Source organism: Cygnus atratus, chromosome 2, assembly GCF_013377495.2.
Source record: "Cygnus atratus isolate AKBS03 ecotype Queensland, Australia chromosome 2, CAtr_DNAZoo_HiC_assembly, whole genome shotgun sequence".
NCBI lineage: Eukaryota > Metazoa > Chordata > Aves > Anseriformes > Anatidae > Cygnus > Cygnus atratus.
Genome location: NC_066363.1, coordinates 67,254,291 through 67,279,704, shown reverse-complemented (window position 1 = coordinate 67,279,704; position 25,414 = coordinate 67,254,291). Strand labels below are relative to the sequence as shown.

The 25,414-nt window shown below is 39.8% G+C and overlaps 1 protein-coding gene across 1 annotated transcript in view; it reads left to right on the top strand.

The window, feature by feature from the left end:
* Window positions 1-24,437, top strand: part of ARPP21 (cAMP regulated phosphoprotein 21) — a 140,836-nt gene extending 116,399 nt beyond the window's left edge. The window contains 2 exon segments of the mRNA XM_050708821.1: window positions 22,826-22,977; window positions 24,180-24,437. Coding sequence (XP_050564778.1) covers window positions 22,826-22,977; window positions 24,180-24,437 — 410 coding nt within the window.
* Window positions 24,438-25,414: the final 977 nt, after the last annotated feature.

Genomic DNA, 25,414 nt, shown 5'->3' with positions numbered 1-25,414 from the left:
AAATGAACAGACTCAGTACATCCACCAAATAGAAAATGAGAGGGAAAAGGTCTGAGCCTCCAGTGAGGCAAGTGGTTATATTGCTGTGTAGCAATCCCATTGGGATGCTTTACTGAGTGAGCGTGTCATGGGCTTTGAAAACAAATCCCATATTTCATATTTTTTGTAGGATTGTTGAAGTTTTAATACACCAGTGGTAGCTATTGAGTGCCATAAAAGAAGGCTGAGATGAAGGAAGAATAAAAAATGGCACAAAAAATGGACTGGAGAACCAAAACAGTTCTGATAGCACTTTAAATGACATTGCATATTCTCTCTCTTTTCTTCCTTTCACTAATGATGTAGTGTTAGTTTACGAAGCACAGAAGTGAAAGTCAGAACCTTATGTTGGATATCCATTTTGCAGGAGCATTAACTTTTTTGTTAATGTTTTCAAAATCTTTAGATCTGGAGATGTTTGGTCTGGAGATATTTAGTCTGGAGGTAAAAGAAGTGATAACCCGGTTTTTATAACACTGTAGTAATTTGAAAATCTCAGTAAGGTTTTGTCATTAGAAATGTGATCTAGCCTGGTTTTCATATGTATTGTGTTGGTGACAGACCAGTTGCACTGAGAGGTAGGACTTCACCGTACACACTATGCTGGTGGTGGAACAGGGGGGATGCTGGAAGATATGCTAGCAGTTAATTTCTGACTCAACTTCAGTAAATTCAATAGTACCTCATTCATCTTTGTGTTCAGCAATTTGAATCTGGGATTTTTATTTAGTTATTTATGGAAATTAAAGGAGGACTCCCAGCTATCCATTGTTTAGTCCAAAGTCCATGCAGCTTGCAGGTTAGAGAGGGTAGGATTTCCTGGATGCTGAAAGAAAAGAGAAACAAGTCAAGTACACCTGTGAGATGCCTTAAGGAGTGAGGTTTCACTCATCAGGTGTGAGTGCACCTTAAGGAACTGCCTTAGTCTTCCTGCAAATGAAGATATTAAAAGCATTTGGGGGGAATTTACGTCAGCTGAATTTTTACCTTTGCTCAATGGGTGGCTGTCCCAGTATTATCTATTGCTTTCTAGTGTCTAAAGAAGGATGGTATGAGAAAGAAGATACTGAATCTGTCCTTTTTAAAACCTTTTTTTTGCTAAATACTGGCTCCTTATACAACTCACTGTATCTGTCATACTAGAAATGCAGCCCATGGGCTGCTGCCGTCTGTGAGAAGAATCCTGTTGGCCCCAAGAGTTGCCCCTTGTTGCACGAACGTGGGGAACTTCTAATTTCCAGTAGCTCAAAAGTTCTTCAGATATTTTTTTTTTCTGAAAACAACTTTGTGAGGTTTAAAACAGTCGCTGTATAATAGAAAGAAAGGTGAACTAGGCAAGGTTTGTTGAAATAGTAATCCTAGTACAGCTGCTTTCACATGAAAGCCAGCTGTCTCCATTGACTTGTCCCTTCTTCGTCTGCAGTGAAGTGCATACTTGTATTCATTCCTCCATTCCTGTTCAGGTAATCATTTCAGGAATATTAGCCCCATCTTGCTCAGTAGAACTTGCTTACGTGTTTTTAAAAATGCTTGCCTGTAGAAGTTTTTTTGTTTGTTTGTTTTTTCTTATCTGATGCAGGAGCATGAACAGAGAAGAGCAACAGCTGCTTCATAAGAGACAGCAGAATGTATTCTGATCCCAACTAATCAGTGGCTAATTTCTTAAAATCTTCAACGTCTGTTCTTTGGGATGACCCCATGACCAGATAAATATGTGTGGAGCTTTTTTGTTCAATTGTTTTTCAGTGTGATTTGTGTCAACCTATTTCTTTCTAAAGATGAGCATCCTTTATAAGATTAATAGAAGACCCACAAAAGAAATACTTCTGAGTATGAGAACATGTGGGCAGGTGTGTTCTTCCTTGTATAATTAAAAAAGGAGGAAAGAAAACTTGCAGCTTCAAGCGCCAGCACTCCTCAAAGTAGGCTAATGTTTGACAAGAAGATAGCTCTCAGTGAAGACTACTGTTTTGAGTGTTCCAGCAAAAGCAGACGCAGATTTTATTGAGTCTTAATCTTTTGAAATTCACACTTTGCCTACTCAGTGTACTTCTCATGGGATTTTCCCCCCAGCTCACAACGGATCCATCTGGAGAAAATTGCCAGCAATGTATACCGATTTATCTGTGCATGTGAATGTCTAGCATTATGTAAGGGCTGAGGTGAAGTAAGCTGTCATGCTCAAATTCATTTTGAAGTCCTCCTGCTTTTCATAATGTAGGAAATATGAAGATGAGAAATTCTGCTGGAGAGCACTTCAGCAATTTGCAGGGCAAATTCTGTTGCAGTATATACGGTGATTATGTAATTAAATACTACATCTAATTCATGTATGCCTAAATCGCTGGAATTAAGATTGCAGGGGCTACTTTTGCATTGCCATTTCTGATTTCTGCATATTGAACTGTGCCACCCTGATGCTCTCTGAGGCCATATGGACATGCATTTATTAGTCTGTGCTCAGTTTTAAAAAGCTGAAAGTATGACCCTTTAAGACAGTGAAGCTAGCAAAAGCTATGCAATGACACATTTTTCACACTTTTCAATGCTTGAATTTCATTTGAGGACCTGCACATCTCTGTACAGATGTGTATGTGGTTTGTTCCAGATATATTTCTTTACCTTTTTCTTACAATTTAGGTGTCTCTGCCTTTAGGAACAACTCCAGCTACTACCCTGCAAGCATAGAAGGTCCTCTGGTATTGAAAGTCCTGTGATCACAATGTAGGAGAGTGAGGCTAGCATAAAAGGAGGACTGAGGGGTATGGGATTTCTGTTTACTTCAGACCTTAAATTTCTGCTGACGTGAGCTGACATTTGGGACAGGTGTATCTGCAGAGACCATCCTGCCCCATCAGACTTCTCATTTGTGTGCAGGGCTTGGGCAAGAACAGTGTTGTGTGTCCAAGGGTATGTAGGGTTTTAGTATTTTCACCTAGGCAACCTCAGCCTTTGGTCTGAAAAGTAGATTTTTATCTGCTGAGTTAGAATTATATTTGTATTTTGGCAGTACATGAAAACAGAGTCTTGACAAAGAGATACCAGTTATCCGTGCTTGAGCAATAACATTAATTGCACAAAGATGGAAAAGCTTTTGTCTTCTTGTTGCAAAGGATTGTTATATTGACGTGACATAAACTGAAAAATTGAACATAATATGGGGGGAATTTTGCTTTCATTTGAAGGACAACACAGCCAAAAGCCAAGTTACGGTTACGAGGCTGTAAAAACAGGTGGTAAAATACTCTTGGCTTTTATAAGGTACTCTATTTACCATTTATGGCAACTTTCCAGAAGTACTGTCCTAGGCCTGGGAATCCTGCTATGATTTTCCTTGTGGAAAACTAAGGAACCTGATGTACATGGAGAATTTCCATTTTTTTTGTTAACTTGTATTGTCGCAGTTTATGAAGCCCCCACATAAAGCTTCAGCTAGGTACAACTGAATTCATTAAAAAAAAATGGGGAGGAGGGGAGGAATCTGTGCTTTAACAAGTTTCTGAGCAGTATAGAAAAAATAGAGATAAAGAGAGAGTGAGGAGCAGATCGTGCTCTCTGTTTAGCCTTTTCTTTGCAAAGAGTCATGAAATCATAAATCCAACATGCTCTATGTGTTGGAAGGTGGTGGGTTTTGTTCTGTAACCATGAGGTCTTGGAGGCCTCAGAAACCATCTCTGTTAGATGGTGTGGAAGGCATAAAAATAAACATTTTCTGGTCACTTTTGCCACCCAGATTACTACAGTACTTTGAGGGTTGTTTCATTGCTTCAGAATGGCAAGCACCTGTAAGTTGTGGGGTGAGGAAGTGTATTCTTGATTCTTCTGTAATTGACAACCAAGTCAGGGCTGTGGTGGTTACTGCTTCTTCCTGCCCAATTTACAGTACAGAGGGGAGAATCCTTCCACTGCTGAGAGGTAAAAACTTGGCACAACATTTGTGGTCTGTTGGTAAGGGATGCTGCAAACTGGTTCCGTTATTAATTTAGCAAATGTATATCTGTAGTCTTTAGAAAAGAAAAAGACGAGGAAGGACTTGTTACAACTTCTGATATTCAAACTGCTGTTACTGAAGAAACAGAAATGCTCCTCTTCTTTTCCCTTGCATGAAGAATTCTATTTCTGCCTTGTACTTCTATAAACTGGTGTAAAAAAATCATAATTACAGTGTACTAAACTCTTTTACACTGTGTTGAGCTTAAAATAATGTTGAATCCATATTTCTATTAGCTAGCAATGAAAAAACTATTAAGAATAACACTTAACATACAATCAATTCAGTTCCTACAAATGTTTCTAAAGAATGATGGTGCTTCAGAGCCATAAATAAATGGAAACAATAGCCTGTACTGTAATTTCTGTACTACCAAGAATTTAAATTCAAGGAAAAAATGTTAATGTTCTTTCCTCTAATCATTAAATCAGAGCTACAAAAATAGATAAGGGGACAGGTTCAAAAAGGTTTTGAGATCTTCTTTCCCATATAATATAGGAAAAATAGGAAAATAACTACTAAGTTCTGTCACTTTCGCATCTTCTTCCATTCTCCATCTTTAGCGAAAGTGTTTACCCAGCTTACTTTTAAAGTATCAATCTGTATATAGGCATTTAATACCATTTCAGTAACAGGGTCACTGGAGCATTTTTCATATGGAGACTACGTGCAGAAACACAATTTTCTCAAGCATTTACTGGTATAAATTCAAGAAATGACCAACTTTCTAAGAAGTTACATGAACTGATTCTATAAATATGCAGTATGTCTGAGGTCCTCAGGTTATACAGTAACGGGTATTATAGAAATAAATTTTGATTATCATTTACCAAGGGAATGTTTTAGATTGAATAGATAAAAAAAAAAAAAAAAAAACTCCAGCAGAAACTAATTTTGTTAAATGGGCTTTATCTTTTGGAGAAAAGCCGACACTGTATAATTGCTGATAAACTTCTTTTGATCTACAACAAGATGTAACTACTTTGAGAAAGTCATTATTTTCTTTTGTTGCTGTTAATTTAGGAGCTGTAAATACACAGAGGTCTGTTTCCTAGTGTTTCAAAATGGGGGTACTGTACCAACTGGATGCAGCTATAAGTAATTAAACTTTTCCTGATATTACAAGAAGAGTCTGCCGGGTGGCTATGTATGGCATGATCTAGGGACATAATACTTTTGAAAGGATAACTTCTGAAGTCCAGGTTGACTGTGAAGTCAGTCTCGGTCTGGCCTATGCTCATGAATTCTAAAGTAGAATTTAGCCCAGAATGTCTCACACTAAAATATTTTTTGACATTTTTACAGTAGTAAGACCTTGCTGTGGGAGAACACTTTGGCGTTGCGCTGGCTCTGTGCTCCTTTTTCAGTGCTACTCTGAGCCACAGGGAGAGCCTGGCTCTTGCTGCAGGTTTGAATTTATGTGAGCAGGGAACATGTATGCCCAGTAACTTTATTCCTTCACAGAAATGGTGATGCAGGTGCCAGCGTGTATGTGGTGACCACAATCTTGTATGTTCCCCATTCTGTTCTTGATATCAGCACAACTAAATCATGGCAGCAGTTGGGACACTTTACCAGTCTGGCTAAAGCCTTGCAGCAGGTATGGTGACTGCAGCCTGTGGGCCTGGAGCTGGTGGCTTGTTTCAGTGTCTACAGCCTGGAAGCAAAAGACATTATTTTCCAGCTTCTGTGTAAAAGGTAGCATCTAAACTGTGACTTACTGTGCCAAATGTTTTTCCAGAGCCAATTTGTAAATGTTAACTTTAGCTGGGAAGCCCTAGCCTTTCTCACTGTTGTAATGTTATCTTCCAAAAACCCAACAAAAATACAGCTTTGATATGTTTCTCTAGGTGCTTAGATGCCATTGCATGTGAGGTATTATCATGAAAACCACATTATCGCAGTAATTCAGGGGCCTTTGGGCATCCGATGTTGCCAATTGCCTTCACTTCTTGCTGGTATGTAATTTATCACTGGTGTGGCCTACCCTGCTAAAATGCACCCTTTGTGGGCAGAGATGAAGCTAATATACTTTCAAAGTGTATTTGAATTGTTTCAATAAATCTCAGCTGTCACTATGAGCAGTTCTATCACTTGCCAGCACAATATGGTATCTTCATACTTCATAGTCTTGATACTATGCTGGACTTTTATTTGTGTAAATTGTAATGCATCATAACTTATTTTATCAAATGAATTTGAGTGGCCCTGAATTCTTTCCTTTTTTTTTTAATGGAAACTTTGCATTGTCTTATAAAGAAAACAGCATTTTTATGGGAAGTTTTTTAATTACGATCATTATCTCTTTATTATTAATTAGCTTTAAGAACACTTGTAGACTTTTTAATTCAGTTCATTTTCATTCTTTTATGCAGTTCAGTGCAGCAGGGAGAGCTTTATTTTGTGGCTTGTGTACATTTCTCCTCCCACTTGGCCATGTAGCAGGAAGAACATCCATGTAGAGATCCAGGGATGTGGTCTCTGCAGTGAGTAGAACAGTGGGGAAGTGCAGGAACCTTCCTGCTTCATGGAGCTTATTTGCTATCTGTGCAGAATACCCACCATACTAATCAATTGTCTGGGATTTAAAAATAATAAAAAAAGAACTTCCTCGAATCCAGAAAGTGGTTGCAGATAAGCTTTCCTACCTGAGCCTTGTAGAATAGTGAAATGGGGAAGTCGCAGGTAGTTAATTATGCCAAAAGCATCATTAATTCCTTCATCTGGGAATCTTTTTGAATCAGAAAGCATCAGGGAGTGTGAGCGGCAGAAGGATTGCTGGAGCTGCGATGTGGTGCCCTGGCTCAGCACGGGCTGGAGAGAGGGAACATTGTGCCTCAGCATCCAGACATGCTCTCCTGGGCAAGACCAGGTGTGTTTGTGCCATCTGCCTGCTCTCCCAGTCCCAGGCTGATAGATGGGATGCTCCGATCCAGCTGCTTGGCCTCCCTACCACACAGGTTCTGGTAACGTCAGTGTAAGCTCTGGACAGATACAAGCTCATCTGGCATTTTCTTCTCCTGCCAAAGTGGTAGATATGAGCGTCACCTGTGTCTGGTGCAGGACCTTGCTGCTCTTCAGAAGCTCCTTGCAGCAAGAAGATCTCCATAGCTCTTTTTTTCTCAGGATATTCTGGCATTAAGTATCATGTTTCCAGGACAAGCAACCAAACATCTTTTTACGGACATGCCTAAAATGCCAGTGAAGCTTTATGAAACAATTTGCCATGGTGGCTCCTATGGAGGTGGGGGGGTGTTGCTTTCTGCTTTCTCATAATTGATGTGGTAGCTCATTTCAGAATATGAAAACAAGGTCTATAAAGTAGTCAGTGTTTATAATTTAAAAAGTTATTTATTGGCTGCAGATATATTAGTGAAAATGTGAATATTAATCTGCTTTTTAGTGTGAAGAAGTTATGCTAATTGTTTAAAATTGAACAGTGGTGCTACTGTAAGGAAACTTTGTAGCTGTAGATTGAATACCTCATGAGGAGTAGTCTGAGTATGACTTACATTTGTCCTTTTCCAATTACAGACATTAGTGTTTATTCTCCAGGTTTACACTCAGAATGAGAGCTAGTTACTTAAGAACATTCTGCACATGTGTTTACAGATTCTGTGATTTTCTCTTTTCAAAAATTTTTGCTACACAGACATTTTCTGTAGATTGGTTAGGCACATCAACTATCACTTCAGAAATACCTACTGTAAATCTAAGCTGGAGAAACATTTCTGTCAGCTGCTTTGTGGTTTGACTGAGCAGCCATGTGAGAAGTATATGAAACCAGTTACGCCATTCAGATCACATAAGCAGGAGACAAATATTTTAGCCTAAAGTAGCCTTCGATGATGGTGCTGCATTAACTTTAGTCATTGCATGTACAGGAATGCATATGTATCTCTACCCATATTTATAGATCATTTCATAGGATCAGGGCAGCTGAGGGTGGAATACAACAATAATTCTGCTTAAAAAGTACTAATATACCTGCTATTCCCATAGAAGACCTCTCTCCCATGTCAGCTAAATCTCAGAAGCTGGCAGTTGCCTCTTGGCAAACATTGGAAAGCCTTTGCAAAAACCTTTCCAGGTTAATTTCAAAATGCACATTTGTATCGGTTTGCTGGCCCCAACATTTTGCAGAGGCCTTTATTCTAAGACTAGTGCTCAGACAGATGAATCTTACTGTAGACTCTTCCTTGCCTTCTTGCCAGTATTGGCAGTCTTTGGGCTCTGGGAATTCAGCCCTGCCCTTGCAGGTGCTCTTGGGGGAGACACACCTTTTGTGGACCAAAGTAGGGTTCTTCAGCCAACTAAAAATTTTGCAAAGTTCTGCATGCAACTCCTAGCAAATTTAGTACTCAAAGGTCTTTCCATATTATGTTATATCGGAGATCAGTTATTTTTCCACTGACTTTATCTAATATGTATATAGCACTTTTCAGCACTGTTGGACATCAGAATGTCTCATGAAGAATTCTTCCCTTAAAACCTTATTCTACAGATAATACACAGAAAGAAGTAATGCACTCAGTTGTATTATATCCTAAACAAGCAAAAAGCTATCAATATTTATGATATATGCAAGAAAAAGTGTTGTTACTGCCTCAGAAGCCCACCTTGACCACACAGCTAGGTTATCTTCAGTATTTATGCTGAGCTGAACGCTCTGTATGTTTATGGTCTTTGCACTTTTTCCATAGCTCTGAGCATCTAGCATTGATCACAATTGCAGACCTTGCAAATAACTCACCAATGCTCCATGGCAGCTCTGCCCCAGTGATTCTTGACAGCAGACATCTCCCCAGAGAGGTCTACAGCAGACAAAGGAGAAATATTCCAGAGACTTTTCTACATTTAAATTCTGTTATGCTTGCTTTCTTTTGGTAATGAAAGTAAATTTTGCATACTTTAGAATTGCACAATTGGAGATATCTTGAGGGGAGATATGGGGCTCAGAGCTGATCCGGTGGGTTTCACAACATTTTTGCTCGGCAGATTGGCCTTCTCAAGCAGTTGCATTTGTTGGGTTAACCGAAATATTCTTTTGCAATGGTAATGCTGGACCACCTATAGCAGGAGTTATCCAACTGACTAACGAGCTCTGCAGTGAAAGGTGGAGACAAGGGTCATATCTATTCTTTTCCTAGTTATTCAGAGAAGTTGTCTTCAGGTGTTAATCCTTACATTTTCAGAAGTGCCACTAAACCCATTTTAGAGAAGAAAAAGGTGAAAGTCTACATACACCATGCATTCTCTCCTTTTTTTCTATTAACATTGTTCATGTTGTTCTGACCACCCAACACAAAAATTGCCAATATGTTTTCCCGTGATATGGCGATAGGCATGCTTTGCAGATTTAGCTGCCTGGCCAGCTTTAAATTGCTTATGGACAATTAAACTGTTTCATTTCTTTTCCTTTTTTTTTTTTTTTTTTTAAACTCAGTTTTTGAAGTCTTGGAAATTGTTAGTGTTGTATTAGGAATGTCAAAAAGAAATGTTTTTACTTTTTCAGACATGTTTGGCTTTAATTCACTTACTCCCTCCTCCTTCATCAAATTAATAATATGGCCATGGCTGAAGCTAACTAGGCACTGGGGTGACTACATCTGTAGATTTTGCTGTTCGTTTCCTTCCAAGACAAGGGTTTATCTGGGAGATACAGCCCAGTTTTAGTGCAGATGTCTGATGTATTGCTTTCGTACATATGGCAGAATTGGAATAGGTGTTTACATTTACACAGTGATACAGAATGGACTTGATGCACAGAAGTGATAGAAGACATGCACATGTACTTTATCTTGTACTTCAAGAGGTAAAGAGGACAATGGAAATGGAGGGTCTTAATGATAACACTTGCTTTATTAGAATATCCCTGATCCAATCTGCTTATGAGCTCTTCTGAATTAAGCAGGAAAAACAGGAAAAATGGACTTAGATCTACTAGTAAACTAGAGGGGTTTGCTTGCAAGGTATGGATGACTGGGATCACTGTGCATGTTCCTATATGCCTGGTAGACTCCTCCCTAGCTGCAATTTATTTTATTTTTTGCCGATATCTCTTAGTACATAGCTAATGCTTATTCTAATGGCACTTTCATATATGTGCATATATGTTCATAGGGCCACATGGATACAGGCTCAGTCTCATCTTCCCCTGCCTTTCAGCTTCTGGATTAAGCAGTGGCTGTGCAAAAGGAGAGTTGAGAAATTACTTGATTTCTTATCTTGTAGAACTGGATTTTTTTGGAATGGGGCTTCTTTTTTCCTTTGATTGTTACCCACCTGGTCAAGTTTCTCAGCAGCCTTTTAAAAGATGCTACTAATACACTGTTAATAAACACTTTGGTATCTCTCTCATTGGAGGTTTCCTCCTCCAAGGAGCTGAGTTGCCTGGCCTCAGTCCAGAAGTGTTCTTAAGCCTGTGAATCATGGCTCTGAAATCAAGAAATCCGCTCACATGCTTACAAGTTAAGCAAACGTTTAAGGGCTCTGCTGTATAGGGGCCAGTGTAATCACCATATTACAGGTGAGTGCTCCTAATATGAAAGGTTTATGAAAGCTTCCCTTGAAGTTGAGCTGCAATGCCCAGCTTGTGAGGGTGAAAGCATAGACTCTTAGGGAGCATTTAGGGTGTTAGCAGTGCCTCATCCAGGTCAGCCCTCAATAAAACACAGCACAGTATGGTAAGCTGTGCATCACCAGTATGCTGCAGACTTTCTCCAGCACACAGGCTGTAGGCAGGAGTCTGTACCTGAAGCTGTGTGGAAGCAAAGTGGTAGAAGCAACACGATGACATGGACATTCATCTCCATGACCACTGGTGAGTGGCATCCTGCCCAGGCTTGGGATGCGGCTTTAAGCACCTATGCTTTCTAATGCAGTGCATACATATTTTTAATTTTTGCACATTTTCCTGGAGAGCTTTATGCAGTTCTGCCTGAAGCTTGCAGTTTTTCTCTGTGCAAGTTTATTCTCCTGGGCATTCATTTTTCAGTCTCCAGCTGTCTTGTCTATTCAGAAACACACAATCTTCAGTGCAGGGACTACAGCTATACCTTGAAGTTTGCACAATGGTTGGCATGGTGGAGGTTCACCGTGGGCTTATACTTGTAGATATTCCAGCAATACTGAGAGCTAAGTTATAGATCATGGAAAATCAACAGTTTGCTTAGGCCAACTGATACTTATTTGGGGGCAATCCAGAAAATCAAACTGATGTAATGCAGGGATAAACCTGCTGAAATTCAGTGAATCTGTGGGCTCACAGTATGGTAAGCTGTGGATGCATTAGACCTTTTTTCAAATCTGATCCTGCTGCTTTTGTATTTGGGAACTCACCTCACATTGCTTGGGTGGCTAGATGTCCCATTGCACAAAGTTCTTAATGATTTACTAACAAAAGCAATGGGTAGGCATTTGCAAATAGTAGTTAGAATATGGCCAGGAACTGCTTTATATACCAGAAGGCAAAGACAGACACATATATAAAGGGTTTGTTACACAGGGTACTGTTAATCTCATGAGCTACACTGACTGTATATAGTGCCTGCAGCCCCGCTGTATATGCAGAGGCTTAAACACCTCCTGCTTTGCTTTGCAACAGCACAGAGAGCAGCAATTCCCCTCAACCAGCTGATGGTTTGTGACTCGGACATTTATTGTTATCTTCCTATATCTTGAGCGCTGTCAATCACATCTGTAGATGGTTTTGGCTGGAAATAGAGAAATATATGTGTGTATGTAGATATGTGTATGTATATACCAAGAGTTAAGTTGGTGCCAGTGTGGTGGTTTTTTTTTGTTTGTTTGTTTTTTATAAGGGCTTGAATGTTTTTATAAGGGCCAAGTGTAAGGTCGTACCAGATACAGTGTTTACATTCCTGCCCTGAACTAAAGGAAGTTACCATTTCGCATGAAAAATACCCACATGTGAAAATTGTAATTGAAAAAATTATAACAAAGGTTACATTTTGCAAGTCTGCAGGATACAGTTTTCTGGGTAGAGAGATGAGAAAAGATAAGTTTTTTCTTGCAGTTTTCAGTCACAGCTATTGTACTGGTTCTTTTTTCAGAAAATAATAATGGTAAAATAGTTAATTGTATACTTAATTTCCTTCTAGTTCACTTTAAATCTTAGCTTCAAAGTAAGTTTAGCTTTTCTGCAAGAATATATGAACACTTATATTAATAATGTTATAATCAGTGTCTCTGAATTCAGCAAAATCCTGAATACAGTGTTCTGTAGTTATTTTACATGAAGACCCTCTGTAATGTATTGCTGGCAAGGGCATCTCTCTAGGTGACACTTTCTAGTGTGAGTTAAGACTTACAGCATGTCATATATTAAAGAAATGTGGCTATTAAATGTTAATGGGCTTTTACATTGATGTTAGTTTTATATTAGCTCTTAATTGCGCTTATGTTGTAAATTAGCTATTGAAAAATCCTGTAAGGAGGAAGTGCAACAGACTGTATCTGTATAGCAACTTATGGCCACAGTAAGGGCTGTGTAATGCAAACTTGCATGTTTTTTAAGCAGCAAAGCTCTTAAGAGAAACCCAGAAAGTCTCTACAAAGATGTATTGGCCTGCCTGTGAGCCTGTTAGCTCTCGTTAATGTCAGCAGGATTGGCAGGCAGGGGCTGAGGGCAGAGGAATTGAACCTGGCTTTTCCATAGGGCCCTCCAGGACCTCCTTGATGTCACTAGCACTGCATAGCAGCCCATAGCACATTCCTTCAATGGCTTGGCTTCACACCTCTCAAAATGATGTTTTCCTGGTCCTGCAGTAACCTCCCTCCCTGCAGGCTTTGGGCATCTACGCTGCTCCAGGGTAAACCCTTGCTCATTGTGCTGGCCAAAGGAAAGCTCTTTCCAAAGCCCATCTCCCAAAGGCTGTTGAGTCTGTTCATGCGACTCAGTGGATTAACTTAGTTAAACAGCATAAAATGTTTTCCTTCTCTCTATATATCACCTGTGTCATTTGCTGGATAAGTGACTTTTTTTTTTTTTTTTGGTCTCCAATAAAATTCAGAAGCCTCAGATTACCAAAACAGCTGCACATGCTTTGTCTGGGTTAATGCATTTAGGTCAGGCTCCAGGCTCTGGGTAAGTGCCAAGATCCTGGATCAGCTGATTAACCGGAATTATGCTGCTGTAATGGAGCCCTGCATTATTGTGTTGCAATTATTTTGGCTTGCAGCTGGCTGTTCCCTCTATATTTTTACTGAAGTGAGATAAAAGGATTTTGTCTTAAAAATAGATTTTTCTGAGTCTTACAGAAGCTTTGAGTTACATACCATGTCTGATAGAGGTGCACATCCATTTATCTTCAAGGAGAAGAGAAAATATTTTTTGTAATAATTTTTGAAAAAAAACAGGAACAGTGCTAAGGGGTTTCAAACATGAAAGAAAAGTACATTGAAAAGAGAATAAAATAAGTGATTAAAGGGTCATGTAATAACATGGTGTTAGGTTCTCAGCAAGAACAGGTTTATTTTCCGCATCAAGCCACTTAGCAGTAGCATGTTGTGCTTAAAGATCTATAATTTAGAAATCCTTTGTGTAGAGAAGCAAAAGAATAGATCCAGATTTTAAACAGAACTAACATGTTTCCCCAACCTTAAATCTATATTTGTATCTATTCATGCTCCTTTTGATGCCTATTAATATATATTTCTAGTCAAAAGACAGCTCTCTCAGGTTCTTCAGTTGATCGTGAAAAGTAAACTGAATACAGCCATTTGTCTTTGAACTGTTCAACTGTGCCCTTCTTGATGTTCTTGTTAATAATGCCAGGTCTCCTAGGAGTGCTCTCAAGCAATTTTATCACATAAGCTTTTTGTTTGACCTTACCTGCTGTTCCCCTGGAACACTGATTTGGGGGGTGGGGGTGTGTGGAAATGCCAGCCTGCCTTAATTAAAATTTTAGTCTCAGAAGATGTTACAGTCTGTGATTGCATTAGGTATATAATGACAGTATTTAATCCTCTCTCTTATTTGTCTGGGCTTTATGACATGGTGGCAAGGTCACGGGGTTTTAAATTTTTTAGACATGGAAAAGTAACTGATGGGCAACTGTGCATCTCCAAGTGATTCATAAAACTCGTTTCATTATATCCATGATTTGCATGTTAGCCCTGAAGTTAATTGCTTGGATGATGAGAGGAGAAGAGCCTAAATAACAGTTCAGTGATCTTTGTGAAAACACTTTTTCCTCCATGGGGCAGTGAGCATGCATATAAATGGGTTTTAAAAGTTGATGCTTTCCCTTGTCTCCAGCAGTTAGAATTTGGTTTCATAGAAAAAGGGTAAAAGAAAATGTTGTGGACGTTTCTTTTGTGCTGACATATAAGAAGCTCTAAATATCATGTGATGTGCAGTGCTAACTTTCATCATCTCATGTTGATATAACCCAGACGGCAATAACAGGAGGCTTTCTACCACTAAGATGGGCCTGTTGATTTTATGCCCTTACTATTCTTGAAGAAAAATCTGTGCACAAAGCAATCTCTCCTAGTTTTGGTATAAATGTACCACATTCCAGTTTACATGGGTCAAGCAGAGTTAAAAATAGACTTGTGAGGCCCTGATCTTGCAAATCGCTTGAACTGGGAGTGTTTGCTTAACTATGGGATGCATTATTGCCCTGATTTTGGGGTTTTGTTAGCAGCTGGGAAGTTCCCTGTTTGGCTGTGGTGTTCGGAGTAGCACATGAAACCATGCTTTGGATGCTCTGTGCTTTGGGTTTCTTACAGGTTCTGAGGTTCCAAAGGAAGTAAAACCAGGATTTCAAATAGACTTTGAAGAAGAATACATGAAGAGTATCCTCTTCAAGGATGGACAGTTCAGCTAGATAAGGCAGTCCCTGCTCTAGCAGTGGCATGTGACTAGGCATAGGGGGGATTTTCAGAGCCATTACACACAAAATATTTTCTTTTGTGGCTGGGTATTTTCATCTGCAGTTTTAACCAAGTCCAACAAACGGGTTGTTCTGAAATAATGCAAAATTGCAGCCAATTTCTAAATTTGATTTCTTTTTCTGAAGATGGAACAGTTTAAATATCATGTTTTGCACTGTTGATTTTGTAGAACAGAGAACTTTGTAAGCCAGAGAGAGGAAGAGCAGGGGGAACAAGCTGTCTTAGCACCACTGTTTTTCTTCCTTCTCTTGTGATAATAAAGTCTTGCTGTCTTATATCTCTATCTTTCTAATCTCCCTAATACAGCTAGATATTGTCCTTTCTCTGTGGGTCTGCCAACAATGTGGGTGTTAATCTGGTACCAGTTTCAGGAAGCATGAATGTACTCTTAGCAAAGCTACGGCTAATTTAGGAACAAGGGAGCTACAATTCTGGCAGCAATTATGTTCTAAGAAAGTAAATTCAAAATCCTGCAGTTTTATAACCCTAGCTCTGTAGAGAATTATACAAGTCACTGTCATTCTAATCAGATTAGGGATATTTATCCTGTTGTGTTTTCGATGAATGTAACTGGAGTGCCATTAGCTAAAAATTGTTTTGATCTTGCACAACTTGAAAGAATCAATGTGATTAGTTTTCAATTTTGAAAACAAAACTAGCATAATACCATGTGCTTTCCCCTGCAAGCTATGCTGCTGGAGTGGGATGTGCTTTTGCCTTAAACAAGAGCAGCCAAAACTGTAAGTCACTCACTTGAGAAGGCTTCTGCTGGTGCAGAAGCTCTGTGCCCACAGAGTGCAGCGGGTGGTGTGGGGAGAGGAGCACGTGCTGCTGTAGTTATTGGCACGTGTGCTTTTTTGTGTGTTTTAAGCCAACTTACACCTCCAAGTTAGCTTAAGACTCCTTTATTTCAGGCATAGGTGTTCTTGTTTTTCCTTTGTGCATGTGTGAAAATGAAATAATTGTATGGTCTTAAGTTTTCAGGGGAAGAGGACAGATTTTTAGCATTAAGCTACTACGTATTTGTTCTTTCAGCTCATGTGGTATCCAGTTTATGCCCATAAATTATCTGAGATGTCTTCAGGGGGACCACAAAGCCCAAATATCTTACTAAGTCAAGACATTTTTATGTGTAGTGCAGAGAGAAAGCAGACACAGTAGGGGTGGATTGATCAACTGCAGCAGATTTGGTTTACAGCATGTTTCAGATCCAAGCTTGAGCAACAAAATTGTTTACAAAGTGTTTTGGATTCCAGCTGCACAAGAAGCAGTTTAAATCTTCAGACTTGTATAGAAAATAACACACCAGCAGGGAGAAATTAATTAACATGTCTTCTATGGGAGTCTTCCAAACTGTAGACACTTAGGGGTGGTGAGGCTGAAAACAAATTCAGCTTAATTTTATAGCAGTGTTTTCGGTGAGACTTCCAGTCTGCTGTGTGTGTGAAACTGGTCAACTGATGACAAACTGCATAATTTGGCGTGGGGGGAAGACTTCCTCAGCAGCCACCCAAATCTAGTGCATAACGTGCAGACATGAGAAGCCAGCCTGAGCTCAGTGCTTCTCTAGAGCCAGCGGCATATGGGGAGGTTTTGTAGCTGGTCATTACAATGTTCGTGTGGGAGGTGAAACATCCGGTTGCAATCCAGATGTGAGGCAAAGAGTGTCAGCAGGACGTACTGACAGACCCCCCATAGCACAGGGGGCTTTGTTCTGACTGATAGAAATCCCTTGCCTCAAATTCCAGCTTTCACTTGTGCTGGGAAAGGATTTTAGCATCCACCTCCCACGGCTTGGCCAACTGGTCTGAATGTAAGTCTGTGCAGAACTGAGCCTGCTTCCCCAGCCTGACCTTCTTCCCTCGTATTTTACAGTTAACTCTTAGGGACTGTTTGAGAATCAAAGGGTTCTTTGTGCCAAGACAGAGTGTTTGATCTTGCCGAACTGCTTGCTTCATTTTTTTTCTTCCTTTCAGCTTTGCAAGTACTTTGGGATGGACCAACTCAGAACTTTTGGCAAATAAGTGAGTTGCCAAAAACTTTACCAAATTTACTGATGTGTGCATGATGGAATTGTAGTTTTATGAAGACATTTTTTCTTTGACAGGTAACTTCTCACAGGTATTCTAAGTTTCTGTGATTATAAGTCAAAAACTACATCCCACCCATACCTTATTTTAAAAAGTAAGGGAAAACAGACTGGCAAAATTGTGGAAATTGATATCAATCAGATTCTGCAGCTTGCAAAACTTAGTGATTGTTTCTCCAGTGGGGTGAAACAACCTAAAATACCCCAGAAATAGCCCTGAGGTAGCCACCAGGTGAGTTCTCTGCAGGTGGAGTCAACCTGGTGTCAATGCCAGTACGTGATCAAAGGAAAGAGAGACTGGGAAGAGGAACCACTCTCACACATGGATACTTAGTGTTTTTCAGTGGAAGACTAGAAAATTACTAAGAGCTAACTGTCTAACATTTTTCATAAGTATTTCAAGCCTGGATCATGTAATTCACTGTTCTGAATAATACTGGACACAGAGCACGCTCTAATCACACCTTTATTCCCAGAAGTTCTTATTAAGCTGATGAATATCTTCTAGCAAACTGTCTAACCTCGTTTTGGAGATTTCAGGTGATAGCAAGTGTGCTTCAGCTCTAGGTAGAATGCCCCCTTGCTAATTATAGGCTCTGGTGAAACTTTACACTTTATTTCTAATCTGGATGGTTCTAAGTTTATCTTCCAACCATGTAACTTTTTCTTCACTCTGTTCAAGAACCATCTACCAGCAGCTACCTTTTCATCTTTTGAATGAATGGAGTGGAATGAATTCATCAGGTCTCACAGGAAGAGGTGCACTTTCTGATCTCAGATCAGTTTTCTCACTCTCTTCTCCCAGTTTTGGGGAGTCTTGTGTGAATGTGAGCACCTGTGGCAAGTGCAGCGCTTGGGACTGGGTTGCCCTTCTGCAGGATCTGTGCCACAGTAGGAGACATAGGGCAGAGGTGCTGGGCTGAGAAAGGCACTGCAGTACTTGTGGAGCGGGCAGGAGCATGGCCAGATTTGTGTAGCATTGCATCCAGCCCCGTTAGCCCTGCTGAGGTCTGTCTTCTGAATTTCTTTTGGTCTCAGGTTGCCATGCTGCAGCAGTGTGTTGTGAAAATGTGCATTTTGGTTGTGTCCCAAGTTTGCAGGTGACCAGAGTTTGGCTTCTCATAGAACTACACTAAAGGGAGAATATTAGCCTTCAAATCACTTCACATTAAAACCTCTGTAAATTTATGTGATTGCATCGGATGAGCTTAGATGCAAAGAACCTGTTAGATGCAAGTGGTGAGGGCAGAGTAATATTTGTGGTTCAGGAAGTCGTGCCAGACCAAATTCTCATCATCCCAAGTGCTGATTGTGTGTCAGCACTCCAGGTAAAAAGCCTACTACAAAGCTATCTTGCTAATATATGCTTCAAATCTAAAATGAGCAATGGAACAGTCCCTGCAAGCATGGATGTGCTGTTCATGAAGGGCATGTGCTGAGGCCAGCAGATCAATGCGCCTGCCATAATTACAGCTCTGAGTGATGTTACTGGACCCAGTAATGTCGAGACCACTGTGTTTTATCTTTTAAGCTCCGCAGCCTCATTAAGAAATTAAAACATTTGTGGGTGTTTCATGTAGTGTTTCTCTCTCTGGGATGTTTAAGGTAGCTGACTGTCAGCATGGTGATGCAAGCTATAAAGGTTCAGAGAATTACCTTGATGTTATGACAGCCTCTTCCATGTAGATTGCGATCCAAGGCTCATTTTTCCTCTGAGGCATTCATTGAAATTCTGTGCACAATTTGTTCCTCTGGTTGTTTAACAATGTCTCTTATGTTTGCCCTGATTTAAAAAACAATCTTCCTTTGTAGCAGAGATAACATAGAGCAGGATGATATAATTGCAGTAAAGAGGCCCTGGAGCTTGCAGTAATAGGATGGTTCATCTGATGTGTTACTGCCATTAGAAAATATGTATGTTCTCAGGGGACAACAAAGAAACTTTTAAGGATTACACTTTATGTAGTATGAAAGCTAATAACCAAAGAGCAACTATGAAGAAAACTATTGTTGCAGAATGGTGCCACTTCCTGTTTTCACTTATTTCCTGACACCTGTGTAGCTCCAAAATATCCATCTCTGCCCAGTGATGGATGACTTTGTATGCACTGCAGTCAATTCCCAAGCCTTTTGAGAACACTATTATTTTCATTTCATTGAAAAATAAATAGCATGTCAAAAGCATGGCAGAGTTCAGGATTGAAACTGCTGTGTGTACAAAATAGTGTTGGGAAAATAGCACTCTCTGATAGTCTGTGCCCTTGGAGGAAAAAAAAAAAATGCTAGAATGATACAGTTTCATAAGCATTGCTGAAAGCTTGATATATCAAGGCTATCAGTTATGAGCAGTCTCAGTTCGCCCATCTTCATTCTTTCCCTGGACAGTGTGCAAAAACATGAAGACATCAACACACAGTAAACACTGAAGGATCTGTTTCGAATGTTATGTGGCATGCAGAGTCAAAGTTGCACAGTTTCTGCTATTAACAACTTCTTGTACAAATGAATTGCCACATAGACCGCCAGTTCTTGCTGCTTGCTTTTGTGCTGAAACAGAAGCCATCTAGCATAAAAGACTTGGGCAACTTTTTCTGTTGTTTTTTCTACAGCATTTTCCTCTTGCTTCTTGTAGAGCTTGTTGCAGATAAAGGAATTCATTCACCTTTTCTTATTCTGTACCACTCTGCACTATTGGAGTGTATCTTTGTACATTATTGGGTTATGGTCAGTACATGAACTTGCATCTTTCTTCATATATTTAACATCATAAAGGGTCAGGCTTTGCTGTCAGAGAAGTGGCTTCATTTGAGTTGTAGAGCCTTGAAGTGGAAGGTGGATTTTGAGCAACTGCATCTGGGGTTCTCCAGCATGGTCTGACATCCATAAATTCTTTGTACTAGGGTACTAATAGGGTACTAATTGTAAAAAATGTCTGAGAGTATTAAATGAGGGACAGATGACAGCCACCATCTTTGCAAGGATGCAAGAGAGCAGTAACCTTAAACTTACCTGTTTCCACCCACAGTTCAAGGGAGCTAACGGTCAAGAGACTACAGTAGCTTCTTCTGAATCATGGAAGTGACAACTTCCCCTAAAGGCAAAGAAGAGTCAGGAGACAATGCAGCCAGATTCTTACACTAGTATCTCTCTGCTCCAATTTAATCATATTGGAAGTGTGTTAGAATACATCTGAAGCACTTTCTCTGCTTGTATTGAGGTCCCACTGTGTGATCAAAGCATTGCAAAGTTCTTGCAGAGGGAGTGGGAAAGAGGTCTTCAGATTGCCCAGGGAGTAAGCAGGACTCTGCATGTTAGGACAGGGGTGAGGGGTGCACATGCCTTATGGGCAGAAGAAAGTCCTCGAAGAGTAATGGGATTGTTAAAATAATAATCCATAGCCTAGTGAACCTCAGCACTTAAACCTTTTTAACACTTTTTGCTGTCCTGCACCTGAAATGCAGTATGATTGTACTATCTGCTAAGCAGTGTTTGCCTGCTGATACAGAGAAAGATTTCACCCATACGTTTTGACAGGGCAGAGGTGCATGTCAATGTAATGCCCCCATGAGGTGATGCCTACATGTTCAGCATAAGGGTAGACACCCAGTCATTTTCATAACTCTTTTCTGTTTGATAGTTATGTCTGCCCTGAGCAATAAATGTATCATATTGGTGAATATGGAACACAAAGCTGAGGTGAAGAGACAGCTGTATGTTTGAACATACAGCAGAGTATCAGCAGTAGCCTGATTAAAATAATGGTAATGCAATTACATTAAACAATGACAGCCGGGCTTCTCTCTTGTTTACCCTGATGGTGTCAACTGTCTGCTTCTGCATAGCACCAGTTGCTGCCCTGTGCCAGTGCATCACAATCTAGCACAGTGAGCACAGATCCAAAATTTGGTAGCATTCCCCAGCTTCGCATCGCTGAAGATCCCACAGTCCACCATCAATCCCTCATTCATTGCTATATTTGGACTTAAGTTGACAAACATAAGTGATTTGAAATGAATTATCTTCTGCAGCTTCCACTGTCAGTTGACTCTTTTCTGCTTAAATTTCCAGTCTTGTGAATACCAGAATAGTAGTGTTACATTTCTTTACTTCTTCCTTTCTCCCCCCCTCTCCCTATAATTGGTATACAGGAGCAGAAGAGAACTTGCAATTTTACTATTGCTGTATAAGCCTTCTGTAAACTCAGTTACAGCACTTCTGATGTTGGTAATTTTTGTGACTAAAAAATACGCTGACTCTGTGTTTGTGCATAGGAAAAGAACAAATTTGAATGTATAATAATCTGGTGCATTTGGGAAATGTTTGTTGCTGTATCCCAGCCAAGTTAATCACTCATGGATTTTTTTTTTTTTTTATTTTGCTCTGTTGACAAGAGACATTAATCTCATATCTGTGGAAAAGGCATCTTTAATGTCAAAAGTGTTCAGATATACCCAACTATTCTCTAGCATCAGAAAAGATTTTGAAGGAGAGCTATCAGTTCAGGATAGACTGGCGGAAACAGAGACATTGGTTACTTTTTCTTATATAATGAAGAAATACGCAGGTGATGTTTTCCAATTCGTGAAGTATATTGAACCGTGTACTGTATTCATGAATATAAATTGAGCAGATGTGACATACATTTTTCATATAAAAATAACACAGCATTGTTGCTTCCGATAATTCTCCTTTGCCTGAAATATGCTTATTCTGAGAACATCACTACAAAGTTAATAGTGCACTGCATAACTACGTATGAAATATACAAGTGCTAGAGGACAGAGAATGTCTTAAGGAGGAATTATTCACGTATTTGCAATGACTGTGGCTGGCTGCATTTTTCAAGGACAGGATCTTTCTACATCTTCCTTTTCTTTTCCACTTTTTTCTGCAAAATCCTTCATCTCTAAATATTAGCTTCACCCAGCCAGCCCACTTCCGTCTTGTAAGGCTGTTTCTCAGGCCAGATCACGTTGCTGCTGAGCAGCACTTTGTTTCCCATCTACTTTTCTGCTTCATTAGTGGCTTAGCCCTCCAGATAATACAGACTTTGCCCGTTTCTCAGTCCTAGAGGAGCCAGAAAACCAGCAATGTTGTGGTGACTTTGAACACAGAGCCAACAACAGGTTGAAGCCAAAGCATCAGCTTTTCATCCTTGTGCAGCCACTTGCGAGTTCCTCTTGTGCCAAATGTGAAACAGTAGGGTAGAATGTGACCCTTAATATGTTCTAATCATATATATATAAATAAAAACTGGCAAGGAGGAGCCAGTGTGTATATAGATACTGTTCTTGATTAAATCAAGCCATCTTTGTTTACATCATGCTAGGGGGGTACGTTGCAAGAAAGGTAAGAGGGAGGGAGGTGCTTTTTTAGGCACAACTCTGAAGATAAGAAAAGTGATGGGTTAGATTGTGAAGGCCAAATACTGGTGTCCTTGAAGTTGGTGGGGGTTTTGCCTCTGGAAATACCTTGAAGCCTTTGTGTCTGTTCAGGGCCTTAAATCATGGACTGAAGTCAAATGTCCCTCAAGGTGGTATTTCCTGCAGGGTTGAAGAACATGAGGAAGGTGTGCTGCCTGCTCATATCAGCCTGCTAGGGCTGCCAACCTACAACACGGTTGTTCCCCTTAGATTTTTATTTCTATCAGTGCTTCCATAGAAATAGAACACCTTTTTGACTAATGGGGGGAGAAACACTGGGATCATTCACCATTAGTGAGAACAGTTTTAATTTTGGCTGTAAAAGGGACAGCATACTTGAAGGTGGCTTTCTTCTTGCAGGTTACCAGCCTGTCCTGCCGAACCAGCAGCAAGGATTCCAGGGTCTCGTGGGAATGCAGCAGCCTCCCCAAAGCCAGAGCCTGATGAATAATCAACAGGGAAATCAGGTGCAAGGCATGATGGTGCAGTATCCAGCCATGTCATCTTATCAGGTACTTAGAAGCTGTAAAGACTGCTTTTCTTCTTCGGAGAGTGCTTAATTGAATTAAGTTTTCATATCACAGAGTGGTCTTTATTACTTCATTAGGGCAGCATGTGACAGGAGGCCTCCTGATAAACACCATTCTAAGTCAAATTGGTTTCTCTGCTTCCTGTTTATGTGTTCTTACTACCGATTTTCATTCTGAATTGGGAATACATTAAATGAACTACTTATTGCAGCCTACATTTCAGGAGAAACTTCAGAAAGCATGAAGGAATTATACTTCTTGTGAAGAAAATGAATTAAAGAAATAAAAAACGACACTTTTTTTTTTTTTCCCAGTTCGATACTGTTTTCTGTAATTAAGTTGAAGGCTTTGCCTGGTCCAGTTAAAAATTACTCATGCATGAAGTTTCTTGCCAGTGCCCTAAGAGAGAGGATCTCACCATGTCTCCTAAAACAAACTGTAGCTAGAGGGATGCTTGTTTTACTGGAGTTAGGGGAGAGGGAAGGAAGTGGCTTGTGTTTTACCAGATCTGTAAATTACCCAAAAGTCTGTATTTTCCCAACTTGATACCTGGATTCTGTGAAATATGACAAAAGCTTGAGGCCATCTATGAGGTGGTCTGTGCTTATGTTTCCTGGTGTGGTCCCTCTGGAAAGTTAAGAAACAGTGATATTAACTTCTTTCAACAGATTACACTGATTGAGCAGCCATTCTTCCTTTCCATCACCTTCTTTGAAAACACCACAGTAACCCGGATGGAAATTGGGGAATTGCTTGTGGCCATAATTTTCTCCTTATGTCTTCAGATTTACTATATGGAAAATGTGTTTTAAAGTTAACGATCAGGTTAAAGGCCTAGACCTTTTAGATGGCCTTAGATATACCAGGGTTGAGTCTTCTGTATAATAAGAATATTTGTTTTGCATTATTATTAATGTAAGAATATGATCTTAGAAATTCACATTCAGCTAGATCATGACAGAACCACTTACTAGTCCCTGGAGCACAGTGACTTATTTTTAACACATCTCTAGTCAAAAAAAGATCCTCAGCCATTAGAATAGTTCTGAGCAGCAGAAAATAACAAATTTTTTCTGAGCATGTCATATACCTGAATTCAGATAGAAGGAAAATAAGAATACTCGGGACTTATTTTAATTTATGTACTAATTATTTTTTCTACATATTTCTCTACGTCTGTCTAGGTGCCAATGACCCAGGGTTCTCAAGGATTGCCACAACAATCATATCAACAACCAGTCATGCTACCTAATCAATCAGGTCAAGGAACACTTACAGCCACTGGAATGCCTGTTTACTGTAATGTCATACCTCCTGCCCCACAGAACAATCTACGGTTGATTGCCCCACACTGCCCCTCCAATAACGTTCCAGTTATTTCTGCCAGCTGCAGGACAAACTGTGCGAGCATTAACAATGCAGGGTGGCAGGTAAAGTACTGACACTGGCTTAGAGTGGATATACAAGGATAGTGGTGCGTTATTTGACAAATAACTCATGGCCTTCAAATGAAGAGGAACACAACAGGATAATCAGTTGAGGACATAAGTACTGACTATGCCCAAGTGATTTGCTGCTGGAAAAAATCTGTAAAAAATAAAATAAATTTTGAAAAAAAAAACGTTTGCTGGTTAATGGTGCATATTCTTGTCATGTCTGCTAGGTATGCTTTTATAGCTTAGCTAGTGACATGAATTCATTGAGGTAAGATTTTTTCCTACCACTGAACACCACTGTGTAGATTGTAATATCCTTGATTCGGATTAGTTTTGTACTTTGTGTTGAGTTTGTGAAGCTAAAAGTATTTAAAAATATAATAAAATCACATTGTACCAAAGCTGTAATGGAAATGAAAAAAAAAAGAAAACAAAAGGAAAAAAAATACTGAATGGAAGGAATAATTTATATACACTATAGAGTTTTTTATGGATATATACTGTATTGTAGTGTTTAATCACAATAAAGCTATTTGACCTCATGGAGAAAGGTCATGTTTCTACCACCTGCTTGGCCTCCTCTCTGTTTCTGAGTGAACTTCCCTTTGGTTCTTGTCTTGTTTCAGAAGAAGCTAAGGGAGAGATGATGCTCAATGAGCTTGTGGGTGTTTGGGGAAAAGGCTGGATGTCTAACACACAGTACCATAATAGCTAAGGCCATTTAGAAATATTAACATAGACACCCAGAAAGAGTTCAGTGAATGAGGTGCCAGATTATCTTAAACTAAGTTTGTGCATTTCCAGTCCCCAAGTCCACTAATGTCACAAACATCATTTGCTACAGCTACTAACTTATATTTGTTCAGAGGTCACACACCCCCTCATGTCTGGTGGAATCTTGTCCGTTGGCTGGAAGCTCAGTTCCTTCTGGTGCGGCAGCCACAGTGCCCAGTAATTCTTTTGCTCTGTGGAGAGAGATGCTC